This window comes from Amphiura filiformis, chromosome 16 (assembly GCF_039555335.1).
Source record: "Amphiura filiformis chromosome 16, Afil_fr2py, whole genome shotgun sequence".
Lineage (NCBI taxonomy): Eukaryota > Metazoa > Echinodermata > Ophiuroidea > Amphilepidida > Amphiuridae > Amphiura > Amphiura filiformis.
In genome coordinates this window covers 46,153,584-46,174,703 of record NC_092643.1, presented here as the reverse complement: position 1 = coordinate 46,174,703, position 21,120 = coordinate 46,153,584, and the positions used below count along the sequence as shown (strand labels likewise).

The window sequence follows — 21,120 nt, the reverse complement described above, 5'->3', positions numbered from 1 at the left end:
CTTAGCAGGCTACATGGACGCAACATGTATGGCGATCCTGACTTTTAGACCACCCGAGCTATATAAGGTACAAATTGCAAATTTATCATATTAAACTTACGCAACAAGGTTAAACATGTTTTCAACTGTACAAACATACCTTTTATTCCATCAAACAAGCTTTATTTTGTTCCAAAATTCACATTTTTATAGCTATTTTTGACGTAAAAGAGTTGGTTACAAAACCGGTGATGCCAGCTCAAGTTTTCACGCGTAGCACAAGCGCTTGATGTACGCTCATTTTGGGTAATTTACGCTCGCGTATCATGCATTTTCAAGCGCGTTTGACATTGTTTTACTGCATGACGCAATTCTGCATTTATTCAAGATGGCGAATTTCTCGAAAAAAGCGTGATGTATTTTACCCGTAATTTCCCTCATTACTCAAAGCCCTGCCCTCTTTCACAATATTTTAGCTTCTTGGATATCATCGGAAACATAGATTAGTAATATTAGGTAGGTCACTGTATTTTTAAAGATTGTTTAGATGGTTTTTACAATGAAAAAATTGATGTTAAAGCTTCTTTTCAAAAATTGGTTTTAGCTTGTTAAAAAACGGGTAAAAAAATCGTTTTTAGCTTGTTGGATATTGTTGCTTAATAGTTTAAAGCTGGACTCCTTAGATGAAACTTTTAGTTTAAGCTTGTTACAATATTAAACCTTGATGAAATAGTAATATTTGAGCCCTATATAGCGAGGGTGGTCTAAAAGTCAGGATGTATGTTTGAGCTTGGCCAAGAATGGCCTAATTTACCTGTAATGCCTGTTATGCTGATATCAGTATCATATTGAAAAAATTTCTTGTTGCTGTTGCTGCTGTTTAGGAATGCATTATCATCATTGGGCAGGAAAACCCCATATAATTATGGCCCTTAAACATGTTTAAAACAAAACTGCCAAGAAGTTACATAGGAGTTTTTGCTTTAAGGGGCCAATGACACATGGGAGGTTTTTCCTGTCCAACGACGCTATGTGCTTTGTACACATATTGATGATGGAATTAAAGTGAATCCGAATCTGTATTAATATTTACCTCTTTATTCAAGACTCCTTTGAATAGAGCAAACTGCTCATCATCAGGGGCAAATCTTTCTATCGCATCATGAAGATTATATGCCTGGTCAGCTACCGTCTTATCATCCCCGTATCTCTGTCTCATGTAACGTAAGACAAATGTGTCCATTGCTTCTGGGTTGCTGGACGGTTCTTCTCTCTGATAGTAAATAATCAATTAATCAATCAATTAGTCAATCCATCAACCCTTACTAAGTCAATTACCATTACTCATCTCACTTGCTTGCTCAATCATGCAATCAATCAACACTTACTCAGTCAATACCCACTTCTCCTCTGCAGGGCTGACAACCTTTACTTGCACAAATTTGTACACCCACATCATACCAGCAGTTGCAGGGTAATCACTAGTAATCAAACGCTGGTAGCATTTTCACTATTACTACCAGTGTCCAGTCAAGCATGATTAGCAACGTAGCAACAAAGTTGCCCTTAATTCAACTGGTTGCAAATTGATGCGAGGGCATACTAGCAACATACCAATCACATGTCGACAATTTTTTTTCCAATAAGCGGCGTAAGTTATGTCGCAAAAAAATGCAACGCTCCTTGAGATTGCTTTGTATGATATGACCTGTAGGATAACCGTCTGCATTTATTGAATAAAATTAATATTTTACCTGTCCCTTGTAGTCATTAGAGGATTACTTATTACAGGTAAAACATGTATTTTACAGATGAAATCTTCTTTATGATTGTTCTCCATATAAAATATTTCAAATCCATACTAGTTGACAGCTCTGCACCTGGTTTACTTGCTAACTTACTGACATGTTGCATCTCTCACTCACCCATTCTGAATCACTAGCTCATTCAATGAATGGATCCCAGTTGATCTGCTTTGTGAGGATCTGGTCTTAATACCAGAGTGTGTTACAATTGACTCTTTGCTTACCTCTGACTCCATTTTACTCTTCTCCATCCATATCTCTCTGATTACATTAAGTGCATCACTCTTGCTAAGTTTTCTGTCTCAGTATCTTAATGTCTTCAAATCTAAGATAAATGGGGACATCTTCACCCATACCACAACCCTTTGCTTACCTCTGACTCCATTTTACTCTTCTCCATCCATATCTCTCTGATTACATTCAGTGCATCACTCTTGCTGAGTTTTCTGTCTCGTATCTTAATATCTTCAAATCTAAGATAAACAGGAACATCTTCACCCATACCCTGAAAGAGAATATCACAGTGAAAAGGTTGGGTGTGGGTGATTAAGATTATGTCTTCCATAGGGAAGGTATGGATTTCAACTGGAATAGCACTACATGTAGTTTCTAGGTCTAAATGAGATTTCATCACAGAATCACAAAAATCTGGCTCAAATTTCATTGCGGCTGTAATGCGGAACTTACATTCCAAATGCCCCAATCTTTTACCTATGATTGTCGATACTCAGACACAGTAAAGATTAAAAGTGTGTGTATGCAAACAAAACAAAATCAAAAGAAACGATACAAATAGAGAGCGACATGGTCCAGTGGTTAAGGTCTTTGACTCTGGTGTAAGAAAGAGGTCCCGGCTTGATCCCTGGTGCAGGCAAAAATTTATATTCAATTTTCCGCTCTCTCCATTGCTGCATTTAAATTGTGTGGCAGTGGATGACAACAACATCACAGCCAGTTCCGATCGGATCATCAGGGCAACACCTGGCTGTTTGTACACCCTACCGTGGTCCCTGAAGAGCATCATAGGAGAGCAGTGTTTCAACAATGAATGATTTACCCAGGTTAAATAAGATGAAATACAAAAAACATAACAACAAACAAGAACAAAACAAACAAAACATAAACAACAAGATGTTGTATCTTACCCTAGGTTCAAACCATTCAAAGCCTACACCATCACCCATGATCTCTCTCAGTAAGATGCCAACTAACTCGTCACTCTTTTTCTCTTGTGCAATCACATTCCATCTTTCCTCTCCTCCTTCAAGCACCTGTGCACACCTATCCCATTCAGGTCTGAAAGAAATATGTTTCACATGATAACAAACAACCCCTGAACAATGCTTGAAATCTTTTAACCAAACTTTCCCAAGCTTATTAAGGCAATTTTCAAAGAAATATGAAAGCCAAAATATTTTAAAAAGGTTTTGATTTCTGGTTTGTACCTTTTCCAAATTTTGTTTTCAAATTAAAGTTCTACATATAATCAAAAGAGAATTGTTATCTCAATTTTGCTAAAGAACTGAAAAGGTCATCTCTGATTTGCAACTTAAAGCCATATTATAACATTTGCTGTTGAGGACGCACTCACTGATTTTTTAAATTTCTTTTTTTCACACGATTATATTGTACTTTATTAAACCAATATACCCTGCAAATATCAAGACTCTAGGTGCTGTAGTTTTGTCAAAATCCGAGATTTTGAATAAAGCGCCGGATCCGGCGTCTTATTATTACAATGGAATTATTAGTCGAACGCATACACGATGTTCATAACACACAGTACGTACACGGCGTGCGGGCCGGTGATCTACACAACAAAGGGTCGCACCATAACATGACCGAAGGAGTGGTACGTATTGGCGACATACGTGCGCTGGTAGTAAATTCCAATTTTCTTTGCTTTGCCATAGTTGTTCGGCTCAAAAATAAAAGGGGATATATCTGACAGTAAAAAACTAACATTTTATGGCAAAGAAATGCTAATCTATTTTGTATGATAATGTTATAATATGGCTTTAATTATACTTGATCATCACATCTAGAACCATCTAATTAACACCGACTAAATAACTTAGATCTTATTATAGTACAATTTGACACTATTTTCGTTGAATCAGAGATTTCTAATTTTTCGGTCGGCCGTGGAGGGCAACCATACATATTTTTTGGGCCTAATTCCAGTTATCAAGGAAAACGTTTGAAGTGATATTTTGCTACCAGCTTATACTAACCTTGGTGTTGCTGATCTCTTTAAGCTCTCAAGTTCTTGGTAAAACTCATCTCTTTGTGTCAGGACCTGCTTATTGACTTCAAGTAATGTACTGAAAATAAGGAAAAGCCATATATTATTTAAACTGGAAAGGTAATGGCCCATTCCACTTGAAACCCATGATACAACCCTATGGAAGACATTAATTAACACAGGGGGTGTATTATAGTCATGTCTTCCATAGAGAGTGTATGGATTTGAAATGGAATGGCCTATTTAGAAAGGATAGAAATATTCTTCAACTGCACAAATGGACTGATGCTTGAGTCTGTGTGATAAGAGGCAAGATTTTTGTCAAAGGATCATAGAAGTGGTTGCCTACTTAAGCTGAAGAAAAAAGAAAAGTAAAAGAGATGAAGATATTTTTCAAGTACACAAGTTGGCTGAAATCAAGTCTCTGCATGATAGGAGGAAAGATCATTCAGTTACAGGTTCCACTGAAGGCATTGAATAACCTGAAATGTTTTTAAGTTTCCTTCAATTTTACACTCCCAAACTCGAGATGAAACAAACTAAAGTATATATCTTTTAACAGTAAGGGGTGCATTAGAATACTGCAGTACACCCTAAACAACAATCATACTTTACATATCTCCTTCTGGTCATGAACAACTTTTAAAACATCCATTTCAAGTTCTTTATTTTGAGCCACCTATGTATTACTATTAGCAAGCCACACAAGTCTTCATAATTGTTGATGCAATAGATAGACTTACTCATGTTCTTCCATTAGTTGACCGTGATCTGCTTTAAGTGTGTCCATTTCTTCTTGTAATTTCTGTAAAGCAAATCACATAAATGTTACTACAGGTCAGTAGACAAACACAAAATTAAACAAACACATGAACAACTATGTGATAGATGCTTTCACATTTTTATTTCAATTTTATTTTCATGAGATTAAAATGTTGATCACATTTATATTTTATTATCTGATAATTTTAAAATGCAGCCTAATACTAATACCAATGTTCAACTTCTCTTTACCCAAAGCCAAAGAAATTACTCTAAATATAGAATACAAGTGGTGTATTGAACTATGCGGTTAAAATTCATACATCCCCTACCAAAGAATTGACCCCAATCTTCCATACAGGGAGTGTGAATTTCAAATGCGGTTACCTGATCAGAAGATACCATTTGAAATCTACAGCCCCTGTGTTCCATAGTGGGTGTATGGTATAGCCCATTTTTGCCTGTGCTTATCATTTGCTTATGGATAAAAAAAGTTGGAAACCAAAATGCAGGTCTGACTTACTCACTGCATAAGTAAGTTCCTAACCTATAACATAACCATGTAAAAGAAATGGAGACCAGGTTGGGCAGTGCATGACAGATCTCTGCATGTTCTGTGAAACTTACATTATGATTAGCTTGCAAAGCTTCAAAATCTCTCCTTGGTACTACATCACCATAATTAGCAATCATCTCATTCAGTCTCTGTGTAGCATCTGTCAGATCTTCTCTTGCTTTCCTGCGTCACAAGAAAAAAACACACATTTGAAATGAAGAACGAATCTATCATTTGATTTCTATTCTAGATTCAAACTTTTATTGACCAATTCTATAGTCAAAATTGCTGAAAGGAGCAACTTTACAAAAAGTTCTGCTACCATAATTCCAATCCTGATTTCTCTGCTTAACTAATATCCTGATCATGAATCCTTGGATTTTGGCAAAGTCTGTTTAAGTATGTTTGTAAACTTTTAGTACATACTTGATGTAAAATGTTGTCCACTGCCAGGCACTTTTGCACTATCAATCAATCAATCAATCAATCAATCAATCAATCAATCAATCAATCAATCAATCAATTAATCAATCACTCAATAGGTAAATCAATCAATCAATTAATCAATCGCTAAATCAACCAACTGATGGATGGACTGACTGAACCATCAATAATCTATTCAATCAATCAATCAATCAACCAATCCTCATAGCAATAACAATAAGAAGTGAAAAGACTTGATTCGCTAGACACAAGGCACTTAATAATAACTCATTCAGCAGCATCCTAGGAACAAGAGCTTGTACTATCTTGCAATGGCAGTGACATCAAGAACATTATAAACTACCATTGGGCTATTCCGGTTGTAATCTGCATACCCCTATTGAAGACATGACCTTAATCTCTCACACAGGGTGTGTAGGTTTCAAATGGAATCACTCATTCAGGTAATCCCATTTGAAATTCACACTCCCTGTGTAGAAGATTGAAGTCATGTCTTCCATAGGGGGGTGTGTGGATTTCAACTGGAACAGCCCTATGTTACTTATTGACAGATACTGCATATTGACACAGGGCAACTTTGTTATTTGTATCTCTTACTTGAGAGCTATTTTGAGTTTGACTGGATCTTCTTTGATCTCTACTTCCTGGTTTCCTCCAGCCTGTGCCTTCTGATAGTCCTCTTGTTGGTATTTCAAGTCATTGATATCAGACACTAGTAGCTTTCTTGCATCGCACTCATCTCTGTATTTCAGATATTCCGCTGCTACTTCATCTTGTAGCTGAGTATGAAAAATAAATGCAACAACTTTAGAATAATTATAGTCAAAGCATCTCGAAGCCTACTTGTGAACAAGATTTAGCGACTTCCTTTTATTTATATAGATGTAGTAATTTGTGTTGCAATGTCTTGTGAAGTTCTGCAAGCATTAGGACCCTTACCAAAATAAGCTGACATAGCATTAATCTTTATTCTTTCCAGCTCAATTTCACAAATGAAATATTTTTCTGAGGGGACACTCTGCCCCTTGTCATCCAATTGTTATGCAACTGCACTTTTGTATTTAAAAGTAATGCTGAATGGTGAAATGACTAAAAAATAAGCAGATTATGCAGAAAACTAATGGGGGGGGGGGCTGAAACCCCTAAGTCACCACCTGGGCACTCCACTGCGGTAACGCCCTTCTTGCTAGTTAACTATTCATCTAAGTAATTTCCATGTTTAAGTCTACCATCATTTTGTCTACTCTCTATCAACTTTTGTCCATTTGGCTTTCTCGAGACAGTTAGCATCCTTGTGTGATACATGCACGATCAATCAAAAGTGGCGCATCTGTAGGGCCCAGTCACTTCACGGCTCACGCTGAATCACCATGATTGTGCGCTACAGATGCACCAACTTTGATCATGCGTGTATCACATGCAGATGCTACTGTCTCGAGAAAGACAAATGGACTATAGATCTTATTGACTACTGAGCTAACCTTTTCTATTTGTGCCTGCAATGCTCCATGTTCCTGCTTCATTCCATCTATTTTTTCAAGTAGTCTTCTATTCTCCATCCTGAGGTCCACCATCTCCTGTCTTTCCTGTTCCCTTAATGCCATTACCTTCTGGTCACATTGCTCTGACACTGTCACCAGCATCGACTATAACCAAAGGAAGAAAGAATATAACAGGCATAAACCGGGAAGTTAGGTTTTGCTCCAACTTTTAAAACAGGGTCAGGAAAAAAATCAAAATCTATAGAGAATTCATACTGTAATCAAGATTATGCACATGTGCCAATTGTGGCATGTGGTGGGTCTTGAAAGAAATAAGAAAATAAATCATTATTTTATTTATTCATTTGCTTTGCTATTAGACACATTGCATTGTAAAAGTGACTCTTCTATAGCTACTTTAACCCTGGAGCTTGGTTCTGCCTCCATTCCACATATCTACAGTTAAGATCCAACAGGCCCTTGAACCATATTATTATATCATAAGATGCTCTGCTCTCTCTGATTTTATGGATGAGAGTGCCATTTGGTTCACTGATCTGAATACACCTGACCCATTCCATGTCAACTCCAGGGATGTGCACCGCAGCACCTCTTCAATTTTTTTCTTTTTATGTGATATGGTAGATATTGATCAGAAAGTAAAATCCCGAAAATTTGAGCTTCATACTCCATTAAGTTTTCCTGTGGCATCAATTTGAAATTTAGGGGTCAGCGTAAAATATGTGTCATAGCGTGAAAGACGTTTGGAGGTCCATACATGTATAAAGGGAACCCCCTACAACTTTGAAAAGTATGTATCCTGGGGTACTTTTTTGTGTAGAATTCAAATATGGCATCAGAAAACTTGTAACTCTTTTACTTTACAAGATATAGGGCCCTCAAAATGCAACTTCGTCCATCCAGGACCAACTTTGGGGGGTCAGAACTCTAAAAGTAAAACTTATTTTATTGTCCATTTTTTTGCCAGTCAGAGCCCTTTGGTAGGACATTACTCTTATCAAATATTGAATCTATTAGAATACATTTTACTGAGATATTACCCATGCAAAACCCCAATTGTACATTTTTTGTACATTTTGACCCCCCTGAAAACCAATGTCAGGCATTTTGACCCATCATCAACTTCGGGTATGTTGAAAATATGTCCTTGAACAACATAGCCAATATCTCTCAGAAATGTTGTCCAAGAACATATCTTCAACATACCTGAAGTTAATGGTGAGGCAAAATGTCTGACATTGGTTTTCAGGGGGGTCAAAATGTACAAAAAATGTACAATTGGGTTTTGCATGGGTAATATCTCAGCTAAAAGTATTCTAATAGGCTCAATATTGGATAAGAGTACTGTCCTACCAAAGGGCTCTGACTGGCCAAAAAATGGCCAAAAAAATTATTTTTACTTTTGGAGTTCTGACCCCCCGAAGTTGGCCCTGGATGGACAAAGTTGCATTTTGAGGGCCCTATATCTTTTAAAGTAAAGGAGTTACAAGTTTTCTGATGCTAGATTTGAATTCTACACAAAAAAAGTACCCCAGGATACATACTTTTCAAAGTTGTAGGGGTTCCCCTTATACATTTATGGACCTCCAAACATCGTCTTTCGGGTTGCGACACATTTCTTACGCTGACCCCCCCAAATTTCAAATTGATGCCACGGAAAACGAAATGGAGTATGAAGCTCAAATTTTCAGGATTTTACTTTCTCATCAATATCTACCACCACACAGAAAAAGAAAAAAAATTGAAGAGGTGCTGCGTGCACATCCCTGGAGTTGATATGGATTGGCTCATCTGTTTTACCATTCCAGCATATACAGTACCTATTTATATACCTGGGTGCAGAGACAGTAGTGGCAAGGGATCCTTTCTCAGTCTGTCTAGACAGCAATGGTAGAGGATGATCTTAAGTTGAAGCCTATAACACAGCTGCTTCATCATGTCCTTTACACTTGTATCCCCCACTTTAACCCATCAAAATGCGGGTTTTGGTTTCAGGTGAAGACTGAATATTTTTGCATAACTGAAATATGTTTCATTTAGCTAATTAGGCAGTATGAACAGAAATGCTAGTTTGGTGGTAACCCCCCAAAGTCATGGACTGTTCTATGGGCCTCTGTGATACACAAATGCACACCACTAGAGCAATAACTCAATACTTGGAATAAGAATGTTTGGGTGAAGGGCCTCAATGTCAAGCTTACCTTGAGTGGCTCTAACTCTCGTATCTGTTCTCTCTGTTGGGCAAGCATTAATTCATACTCATTCTTTATTGCTGAGAGTAAGGGTTTATATGTTTTGAAATCTTCTATGAGGTACTCAAATACTTCACGATATGCCTGTAATTAAGTATAAAAGCAAAGCATAAAAAGAAGAATTAACATGATGACTGTGTTGTCAAAAATTATGGGGAAACTCGTAAAAAAATTATCTGAAAACATGTTTATCTAATTTCAGACATATAAAATGCTGATGCTGTGGTTCTATGTTGCCAATTAATATTTAGATCAAGTTACTTCTTTCAAACATAAATTAAATTGCATTTAAGACATTCATTGACAACCTTTCTGGAATCATTTAAGTCATCAAGCAATCCCGTATGGTAGACACAACATTAATCTTCCACACAGGGGGTGTGAATTTTAAATGGAATCACCCAATTGAAACTCACACTCCCTGTGTGGAAGATTAAAATTATGTCTTTTTAGGGGTGTATGGATTTCAACTGGAACAGCCCAATTTCCTTACCTGTAACCTCAGGTCACTAGGTCCACCTCTGCCGCCGTTAACATTCCTTAACTCCTTCTTCAAGAACACCTCAAGGTTTTCTAAAAACTTTGGTTTTGGTACTACTGATGTGTTTGGATCGCCTTCTGCATCTTGGATGGCTAGTATGCTGTCTGGGGTGGAGCGACGTCTTTGTGATGGCAGGGAGGGTTTGGCTGTAGCTTGGGCAGTGGCATGGGCTGGCCATGTATCTAAACTTCCTGATTTGGTGTCTACAAATGGCTGTGACAAAAAGGAATTGAAATTATTTGCATATTTTAGTTTTTATTGGAAGAATCATTTCACTTAATAGGATTTCTGTTTTATATTGTTTTTACTCAAATATATTTATGCTTAATTATACCCTTTTATTGACACAACCAATTTAATAATCGTGATGATATACATCTCAAAAAAAGTAACTAACCCCCTTAAATAATGACCATTATTTAAAAAACGGGCTATTGTATTACAAACCTGTAAAAGGCGTTAGAAGCAGAATTTATTTCTGCACATTTTGACACCTCATTTGTAGCAATTGACTAAATATTGATGTCACATCGTATATACATTTAAATTAATATAACCCAAGATTTGAAAGTTGCAGTAAATTGTGTAATGATATCTGGACCTCACTACATTAAATTGACCAATGTTTTATTGTTTTCTGGGCTATCGTATCAAATGAGGCGTCAAAATGCGCAGAAATAAATTCTGCTTTCAACGCATTTTACAGATTTGTAATACAATAGCCCCTTTTTGAATAATGGCCATTATTTAAGGGGGGTTAGTTACTTTTTTTGAGATGTTTATATATGGTGTGAAGTTCATCCAATAAGATTGCGATACCATTTTGAAAGATGACTAGAATTTGAACAAATTGATTCTTACCTTCAATGATTGTGGATCTGGTAGTGGGTGTCTTGTCTGTGATATTTGGTATGTTGGTCCATGAAGACCTTGATATGGTTTTGGTGAGCGAGAAGATATTGTTGGGCCTACAGCCGGCGGTGTGCTTCTTTAAAAATAAAATGAATGTAGAGGAAATAATGACAAGATGAGTTGACAAATGGTAAATGAGTTTAACACTGGCAGTAAATTGCAGTAATGTACATAGTCATAGACGACAACAATCATTCATACTACTACGCAATGGGTGGAGCTGGGCCATATGGAAGAACAGGGGAATACTTAAATTTTCCCCTGAATATGGACCCAGTATAAAGAAGAAATAAACAAACAAACAAACAAACAAGAGGAGAAAGAATTATTGTTTCTGGATTTCACCCAAATGCTAATCCCAACCCGACTCTAATTCTGATGCCTAACCTAAACCCTAACAAGTAAGTTAACTAACAGCAACGCTAAAACTAAAATAAAAATTATAATGATAAACAAAAATGTATGCCCCTAAGCCTACATTTACATCTATGCTGATACTCAGCAAAGTACACTTCTGGATGTGAAGCTGAGGTGAAAACTTAGGTGCATGTGAAGCTGGTGAAAGGGTGTGTGCTATTTTACAGGTGCGAGTAAAACCTAAGTCTAGCCCTAAAACTCTGGCCATAGTACCCATTTTTACTTTTACCACCACAAGAAATACTGTTCAAGAATGCTCGAACAAACTAGTACAAACTTCAATGGATGAACGACAGTTAGCTAATGAAACCCACTTGAGAATACACACCATAAACTAGCAGTGATATCGATTTCCACTAGGACCAGGGTTGCCAAACCCGCGATAATAATATGGGCGCCCAATTGGGTGATTTTCTACTTCCGTCCCGCAAGTGCTCCCCCGATTTTGCGACATTTGGGCTACTTTGAAAATCTCACCCGCGAAATGTATTAAATGTTGGGTGATTTGTGACAAAGCTGACTTCAAAAGTTATCTTTTGATCATGATTGCCAATTCTTTCAATGGTCATTCAACAAAAGCACCAAACAACTAATTCAATAAACAAAAGTTGTGTGCTTCCCATGACAATGGTATGCACATGGAGGGGCTGGTTAATCACATCACATGTTGTTGCTAAAGACCACTTGAGCTCGAGGATTATCCTTAGAATATTCCCATCTAAAGACTTTTGAAATAAAAATGTACAAACACCTACCGAACATTTTCTTTTGAAATGGCATGATGATCAAAAGCGAACATGCCAAAACTTTAAAAATATAAGTACCAGTCATTATCCACGGAACCGGCTGTTTTGGGTTGATTGAAAATAGTCCATGCACATGTCGTTATCCCTCAGCTGAAATTTTGTTATGTAGGCCTATATTGTAATGAATGGCATGTCTAATGAATGTGTTTGTTTTCCTGGCATTAAAAAAAATGGTTAGTTTGTTTATAATTTGTTTCAGCATTTCCCAAAAATCAAAAGGTAAGTGCAGAACCCTGTCAAAAGTCAACTTTTAATTTTCCTTGCAATCAGTGTACAAATTAAGTGGTCATCCAGTCATCATGAAGGCTGAAGCCCAGATTTGCTGGTGGATGACCAGAAATTCACTGCAGGTTTATATCCGTCGCACAGTGTCAACACCCTGTATTATAAATATGGGGTACTAGAGCATGCACAAATCGTAATAATGTGTAGAATATAGAAACGCTGTGGTATCTCATATGATAGTCATCGTATGCTTAGCCTGAGTCGCTCGAACAAAATCGCAATGCGTAGCTTTAAAAAAACGAGAGGATTCACTGTACTATCACGGCAATTTTTAACACGAAGATATAGGGATGATGACGACGTGCGTCAGATGCCCATACTTTATAAAAAATTTCAAAAATATTTTCCCTTTTAGAGTGTTACTTGACCTAGAGCATTCATAGATAATATGACCAAAAATTTTGGCAGATGACCAGATGGTCATGATCAAATTCGAAGTAAGACTTCATAAGTAAATACGGTACCGGTACATATAGTGGGAATTCCAATTCATGAATTGAATGAATGTAACTTTTAGCGTGACGATTATTTGCGTACACTGCGCGATGTACGCCAGCGTGTGCGACTGTGCATGAGTAACGCGGAAGTGAATCCAGCCATGCCAACACATGAACGCACTCGACTCAGGGTTCGAATTTGTTAAACATTTTGCGTAGCAGTTTTTGGCTAATTCATCATAATCAGGATACTTCAATATACTAAAGCACTATAAAAAGGGCAAAACAAATGCAAAATTGGGTAGCAGTTACTTCAAAATATGGAGCAAACTGCTATGCGATACAGCCGAATTCGAACCATTGACTTTGTGTGTTTGCGTTGTTGTACTTTAGTTTGAAATATGCGATATACGATCGCGGTTGGATCAAGTACAGTTGTTGAAAGCTGCGCCTGCGGCCTGCGTTCATTCTTCTTCTCCTTCTTCTTGTATATATTATACTGCTCAACACCTAGTCCGAATAATCAGACCCAGAACAAAATATTAATTTCTGACATGATCGTGTTCTGAACTGTTTCCATTCGAAATCTTGATGGCACATTGGACAAAAGAAGCACATGGTCCTACTTCACAGTTTTTTAATCCCCTATTCATGTTGCGTGAATCACTCTATAGTGGACCATCCTTTTGATACTTGAGTATTTGGACATGCGGAACAGTTTTGACAGGCCTTTTGTCTACATCTCTGTTTGTAAATAAACGAGGAGGTCGAAATTGTCCTCCTCTGCGAATACAAAAGTCAGCGTAATAGTACGGCACTACCCAACACCCTCTATTGAGGGTCAGACGAGCAGGGGTTCGGGTGTGCGCACTTTGTCTTAGAAGTTTAATAAAATGTGTGTAGTGAGTTTCAGTTTCTAACTTAGGTATAATACAAAAAAATTTGAACTTTTTTTGACTCTCATCAAAGTAATCTCATATTAAAGAGCTAAATGAAAGAAAACTGATGAGGCATAAATGAATGTCATACGACATGTGGTTGCGGAGATATGCTAATTTGAATGTGTCAATTTTTCAGCCAATTTCCTGTACAAACTTTTTGTGCATGCACATATTAAAATGCTTAGTTATAGGCCTATACTGTGCATTGTGAGTACACAATTTTAAGAAACAAGCCCAGTCTTGCTATTTACTGGTACTGAACTGTAAATGTAATCCTAGATTGATTGAATTTGTAATTTTGTATTGATGTGAACATATTAAGGGCCTATCATTTTCTTTGGAAGGGGGGGGGGTCCAAAATAATACAGGGGGTCATAATTTTTTGGAAAGCAAAATTATGGGGGAGGGTAATAAAATTTTTGATGACCAAAATGTAGGAAGTCGCAAGATGACCACAGATAGTGTGTTTATCTTATTCAAAAAGACTGAATACAATTTTAGCCTTTTCGGGGGGTACATGTAAGGTGTATCAGTGGGTGGTGGGGGGGGGGGTCATAAAATTTTGTTGCCGAAATAGGGGGTTGCAATTTTGTTGACGCTGACTTTTTGTAAATTTGGGAGCCCATGAAAATGATAGCCCCTAATATACAAATGAACATGTATGAGTAACATTTTGTTTTATTTCTGTTTTCTGATGCAGATTCCAGCTTTGACAGAGGATGGAAACCAGGGACAGTCTTTTGGAATTTTCAGGAGAGCATTAAATAGCTCTTCTAGAGCATTCAAGAGCTGTTTAGAACATTTACAATAAAATGTAATGAGAGAATGGTCAACTAAGGAAAGCTAAAAATCACTCTCCTATATCCGATTTAAGGAGAGCAGTAGAGAGCGATTGCTCTCGCTCTCCTCAAAAGGCAGTCCCTGGGAAACCACAGTGAGGGCCAACAGCAAATTATGCAAAAATAAAGAAAAACTTATTCAAAAAGATGAAATTTGTGTTGAAGTGTCTTATTTTTTTTTTTTTTTTAAAAACTCAATTTTGGTTTTGATACTACCCACCCGAGTACACCTTCGCACTGATACAAGGGGGGGTGGGTAATTTGTTTGAGGGGCACCCTAAAATGTTTAATTATTATAAGCACTAGCTGATGCATTCACCCCTCCCCCAGGAAAATGTTTTTGAGCAGGCACCCTTTGGAGCACTGGCTGGCGCATGCTCCCTATTCCGAAGATCATTGCGGAAACTCGAGGGCCAGTTCACGTGATCATCAGAAAGGGGTCAACTCCTGCTCAAGTATGAACCCCCCTCCCAACCTTCCCCCAGCTTAAGTTTTATCTTTGAGCAGGCACCCTTTGGAGCACTGGCTGGCGCATGCTCCCTATTCCGAAGATCATTGCGGAAAACTCGAGGGCCAGTTCACTTGATCATCAGAATGGGGTCACTCCTGCTCAAGTATGAACCCCCCCCCCTTCCCCCAGCATAAGTTTTGTCTTTGAGCTGGCACCCTTTGGAGCACTGGCTGGCGCATGCTCCCTATTCCAAAGATCATTGCGGAAACTCGAGGGCCAGTTCACTTGATCATCAGAATGGGGTCACTCCTGCTCAATTTAACCCCCCCATGACGTAGCATCATAATTCATAGAAGTCGTCCCCCATCAATTTGAACATTTAGAAAATCAAATAGGAAAATGGCCAAAAAAGCGGCCTGTGTCCCCCGGCCATCATACCCGATGTGCCCACAGTCATTCATGCATCTATCATAGCAAAAATCTGCTAGCGCTATGCATGATGGGATAGGAATAGGAAAGGTCCAAATTTGCTTCTTCCCCCGACTCATAGTCGGCACAGAATGAGAATCTATCCCAGCATCCACAGCATGAGCCCATTCAATTAGTATATACGCAAACCATGCCAGGGTAAACATGTTCACTCACTGGCAAAAGTTGCCGAATTCGTACTACACAAAGTCCCCAGTTCACTCACTTTTTGCGCAAGGCATCCATCCAATCTCATCAAATCAAACATTTTTATGTACAAAAAACTACCTTTATTTACCGCGTGCTCCATTTAACTTACCGCTCAACTCCGTTATTTAGATATTTGGTGAGTAATTTCCGAAAAAATTTGATCGAAATCGTCACTTTCAAACCCACTAGAAAGTCGCCAAAATTTGCCGCGACCACGTGCGAATCATCTGACCTCTTCCGGGTTATGATCAAGTTCAACCTTTTGACTTGACCTTGTAAGCTTTGGAACTGTTTTTAACTCGATCTAATTCCCCCCAACATTTTTTTCAAAAACATCGCCGTAAAAATTTACTACCGGTAATGAATTTTCAAAATGGCGCCGGGTGCGCGATTTCCCTATGCTGAGAGAGGCTGAATATTGCGCATGCTCAGGTAAGGAATGCTCACATACCTATCTAACTGCTGACTAGTGTAGGTATAATACAAAAAAAATTGAACTTTTTTTGATTCTCATCAAAGTAATCTCATATTAAAGAGGTAAATGAAAGAAAACTGATGAGGCATAAATGAATGTCATACGACATGTGGTTGCGGAGATATGCTAATTTGAATGTCTCAATTTTTCAGCCAATTTCCTGTACAAACTTTTTGTGCATGCACATATTAAAATGCTTATAGGCCTATACTGTGCATTGTGAGTACACATTTTTAAGAAACAAGCAGTTTGCTATTTACCGGTACTGAACTGTAAATGTAATCCTAGATTGATTGAATTTGAATTGATGTGAACATAAGGGCCTATCATTTTCTTTGGAAGGGGAGGGTCCCAAATATACAGGGAGGGTCATAATTTTTGGAAAGAAAAATAGGGGGGGTCATAAAATTTTTTATGATTAAAATGTAGGGAGTCGCAAGATGACCACAGATAGTGTGTTTATCTTATTCAAAAAGACTGAATACAATTTTAGCCTCTTCAGGGGGTACATGACTTGTAAGGTGTATCAGTGGGTGGTGGGGGAGGGGGCCATAAAAGTTTGTTGCCGAAATAGGGGGGTCGCAATTTTATTGATACTGACTTTTTGGAAATTTGGGAGCCCTGCAGAAAATGATAGCCCCCTAATATACAAATGAACATGTATGAGTAACATTTTGTTTTATTTCTGTTTTCTGATGCAGATTCCAGCTTTGACAGAGGATGGAAACCAGGGACTGTCTTTTGGAATTTGCAGGAGAGCATTACATAGCTCTTCTAGAGCCTTCAAGAGCTGTTTAGAACATTTACAATAAAATGTAATGAGAGAATGGTCAACTAAGGAAAGCTAAAAATCACTCTCCGATTTAAGGAGAGCAGAAGAGAGCGATTGCTCTCGCTCTCCTCAAAAGGCAGTCCCTGGGAAACCACAGTGAGGGCCAACAGCATATTATATATATATATGCAAAAATAAAGAAAAACTTATTCAAAAAAATGAAATTTGTGTTGAAGTGTCTTATTATTTTTTTGTCATGGAAAAACTCACGGTTTTGATACTACCCACCCGAGTACACCTTTTCACTGATACATGGGGGAGGGGGGGGTAATTTGTTTGAGGGGCCCTTTAAAATGTTTAATTATTATAAGCACTAGCTGATGCATTCACCCCCTCCCCCAGGAAAATGTGTTTGAGCAGGCACCCTTTGGAGCACTGGCTGGCGCATGCTCCCTATTCCAAAGATCATTGCGGAAACTCGAGGGCCAGTTCACTTGATCATCAGAATGGGGTCACTCCTGCTCAAGTATGAACCCCCTTCCCCAGCTTAAGTTTTGTCTTTGAGCAGGCACCCTTTGGAGCACTGGCTGGCGCATGCTCCCTATTCCGAAGATCATTGCGGAAACTCGAGGGCCATGCAGTTCACTTGATCAACAGAATGGGGTCACTCCTGCTCAAGTATGAACCCCCCCACCCCTTCCCCAGCTTAAGTTTTGTGTTTGAGCAGGCACCCTTTGGAGCACTGGCTGGCGCATGCTCCCTATTCCAAAGATCATTGCGGACGCTCGAGGGCCAGTTCACTTGATCATTAGAATGGGGTCACTCCTGCTCAAGTTACCACCCCCCCCCCATGACGTAGCGTCATAGGACTACGTCCCCCCCATCAATTTGAACATTTTTAGAAAATCAAATAGGAAAATGGCCAAAAAAGCGGCCTGTATCCCATAATAATCCCCCGGCCATCATACCCGATGTGCCCAGTCATTCATCGTCTATCATAGCAAAAATCTGATAGCGCTATGCATGATGGGATAGGAATAGAAAAGGTCCAAATTTGCTTCTTCCCCGACTCATAGTCGGCACAGAATGAGAATCTATCCCAGCATCCACAGCATGAGCCCATTCAATTAGTATACATAAACCATGCCGGGTTAAACATGTTCACTCACTGGCAAAAGTCGCCCGAATTGCAGTACTACACAAAGTCCCCAGTTCACTCACTTTTAGCGCAAGGCATCCATCCAATCTCATCAAACCAAACATTTTTATGTACAAAAACCTACCTTTATTCACCGCGTGCTCCATTTAACTTACCGCTCAACTCCGTTATTTAGATATTTGGAGAGTAATTTCCGAAAAAAATAGATCGAAATCGTCACTTTCAAACCCACTAGAAAGTCGCCAAAATTTGCCGTGACCACGTGCGAATCATCTGACCTCTTCCGGTTTATGATCAAGTTCAACCTTTTGACTTGACCTTGTAAGCTTTGGAACTGTTTTTAACTCAATCTAATTCCCCCCAAAAATTTTTTCAAAAACATCGCCGTAAAATTTACTACCGGTAATGAATTTCCAAAATGGCGCCGGGTGCGCGATTTCCCTATGCTGAGAGAGGCTGAATATTGCGCATGCTCAGGTAAGGAATGCTCACATACCTAACTAGTGGGAGTACTAGTGCTGTTTTGAATTCTTCTTTCTTTTCGATGGTTGTAATGTGACTAGGCTAGGTAGGCTGTTCCACGCTGTACCAGTGTACGTGGAATAAATGACTGCTTATAACAATAAATTCAATTGGAATTCCTACTGTTGTGTTTGTGGGTATTAGTATTGACTGTGTCATGGCTGTTGAATTCGTCAGGCAAGCTTGATTTTACAGCTACGATAAAATATTGACCAGACTTACCGAGGAATTGGTGGTAGTTTTGCAACTGTTTTGGCACTCATTATGAAGATTCCTTCAATTTATGCATGAAAATCAATTAGGTATGTTATTGTACATTTAAACAACCTCTTATTTGCCATTAAATTTAGCTACGAACCAAGTTTGTTTCCATAACAACTTTATACACTTTAATGACCTATTGACCTTTGACCTTTTAGTGATATTGAGTTTTTGATTTTTGTAAAAACTTACAATTAAGAGAAAAATCTGTCATTGTAGGGCAACTGTTTGTCTTAACAATTAAATATCGACGATAAAATAAAAAAATACTTATGTTTTGTTGTGAAAATTGGGAATCTTCAAAGAAAATATTAGACGGCAAAAATATTGCTACCGAGGGTGAATGTTAGATAGAATTTGATTGGTGTAAATATCATTAAAACGTCTTTTCAACCAATGATGACTCGGGTTAGAAAATGAAGCTTTAAAAGGTCGATGACGTCTCTTCCATATTAACAAAGGTCAAAGTCAGTTTTTGTAATATGTCATACATGCAATAAAATTGTAACTAATTAATATTTTACAAAACACAATTCACCAATTATTTTATTTAAAATAAGTTTAAAAAAAATTAAAATAATCATTTCAAGAAAAAAATATAATTATTATCAATTTATTCTATTTTTGATTATTTTAAATTTACTCAATATTCATGTGCCAGAAAAAAACTAACTACTCCTTTGTCCCATAGACTTCTCATTACGGCCAAAAATGGCGACGAATGGTGAAGGAACGAGTTCTGCAGCCAGTAAAATAGTTGATGATACGGAGTCTCTGAATCGTCTGAAACGCTTGTACCCCGCTGTAAATGAAGAAGAAACCCCTCTACCTCGTTCATGGAACTCTAGGCAGAAATCCAACATCATAGGACTATCACAGAACAATTTACGTGTGCACTATAAAGGTAAGGATGGAAGACGAAATTTTTTATCAATCAAGCAATGTTTTGATGATGACATCATACTTAATCATGACTAATTATTTTGTTTACATGTAAACACTTTAACATTAGTATAGTGATGTCTATTATGTGTATGTTTAGAATTCACCATTGTTTGAATAATCTGTTTTCATGCTTTTTTGCGCAGCTCGCCGTCGGTGTCTGTCTGTGGAGAGAGCAGTCGATCAGCTGATCGATGTCCAAAAACAAACACATTGTCATTGCAAGGGCCAAGGTTCTTAAAGTAGCGCTAACCCTCACGTAAATGTGCGCAATGCCAAGCTCTGTTCAGCCACTGCCAAAGGTTTTTGCTAAAGAGACTTTGCATTAAAGCCATAAATTAAATAATGATTGTCGACTGATCATGCTGACAATGAATGAATGACAAAATGTAGATTGTAGGTAACCCAGGCAAACCTTAGTTAACACATTTGCTGGTCAGCCAAATTCGCCGACAATGTCAATGCATTTTTACATAGAAATTTAAAACTTGTGCCCGAAGAAAGAAACCTACATAAATATGTTTTCTATACTTCACTTGACCCAAATATATAATTTTTTATGGTGATAAGTCACCCGCACATGGAATTTCAGAGGGATTTTGATAGCAGTTCCATTAAAAAAAGCTGCTATCGCCATGAGACTAAGATCTAGAAACACCCCCGAAATGCCGTTTTGGGGAATTTTGCTAGATGAATCTTTTTGATGAAAGTCAGGCTTTGACAAGATGTAACTTTGCTACGGAAAGTGCTATGAAAAAAAGGTTTTCAGTTTTGGCTTTGTTTACTCAAAAAGGGCTTTAATTTGATATATAAAATGATGCAGTTTGATGGCAAATTTGAATTCACCTAGGATACCTGGCCACGTGTTTTGAACTCGCCACCCTTAGCGTTACATCACAAATATTATGAATTTTTACACCAATCAAGTTTCAAATTAGAATATCTCCATAACTATCAACCCTAAACTAGCAAAAGTATACATTTTTGGAAAGCTGAAGGCAAAAGCAATTTAAATATACGGCCACGCGTTTTGAACTCGCCACCCAAAAATGGTGGTGTTGTTATGCTTTTCCAAATCGAGACTCGTTCAAATTGTTATATCTCTGCTTAAACAAAAGGTATTGAAGTGTGTTTGAT

At 37.9% G+C, this 21,120-nt stretch overlaps 2 protein-coding genes across 2 annotated transcripts in view; one reads left to right on the top strand and one right to left on the bottom strand.

The window, feature by feature from the left end:
* LOC140136088 (translin-associated factor X-interacting protein 1-like) overlaps positions 1-19,184 on the bottom strand; it is a 28,015-nt gene extending 8,831 nt beyond the window's left edge. The window contains exons 1-12 of the mRNA XM_072157794.1: positions 19,003-19,184; positions 10,948-11,074; positions 10,039-10,299; positions 9,495-9,629; positions 7,273-7,437; positions 6,389-6,570; positions 5,419-5,530; positions 4,773-4,834; positions 4,019-4,108; positions 2,930-3,080; positions 2,158-2,289; positions 1,073-1,252 (exon numbers count right to left, since the gene is read on the bottom strand). Of these exons, the coding sequence (XP_072013895.1) occupies positions 1,073-1,252; positions 2,158-2,289; positions 2,930-3,080; positions 4,019-4,108; positions 4,773-4,834; positions 5,419-5,530; positions 6,389-6,570; positions 7,273-7,437; positions 9,495-9,629; positions 10,039-10,299; positions 10,948-11,074; positions 19,003-19,043 (1,638 nt within the window). The 5' untranslated portion in view covers positions 19,044-19,184. The remainder of the gene's footprint in view (positions 1-1,072; positions 1,253-2,157; positions 2,290-2,929; positions 3,081-4,018; positions 4,109-4,772; positions 4,835-5,418; positions 5,531-6,388; positions 6,571-7,272; positions 7,438-9,494; positions 9,630-10,038; positions 10,300-10,947; positions 11,075-19,002) is intronic.
* Positions 19,185-19,752: 568 nt separating this feature from the next.
* Positions 19,753-21,120, top strand: part of LOC140136087 (ran-binding protein 9-like) — a 73,139-nt gene continuing 71,771 nt past the window's right edge. Inside the window, exon 1 of the mRNA XM_072157793.1 lies at positions 19,753-19,945. Within this exon, the coding sequence (XP_072013894.1) occupies positions 19,753-19,945 (193 nt within the window). The remainder of the gene's footprint in view (positions 19,946-21,120) is intronic.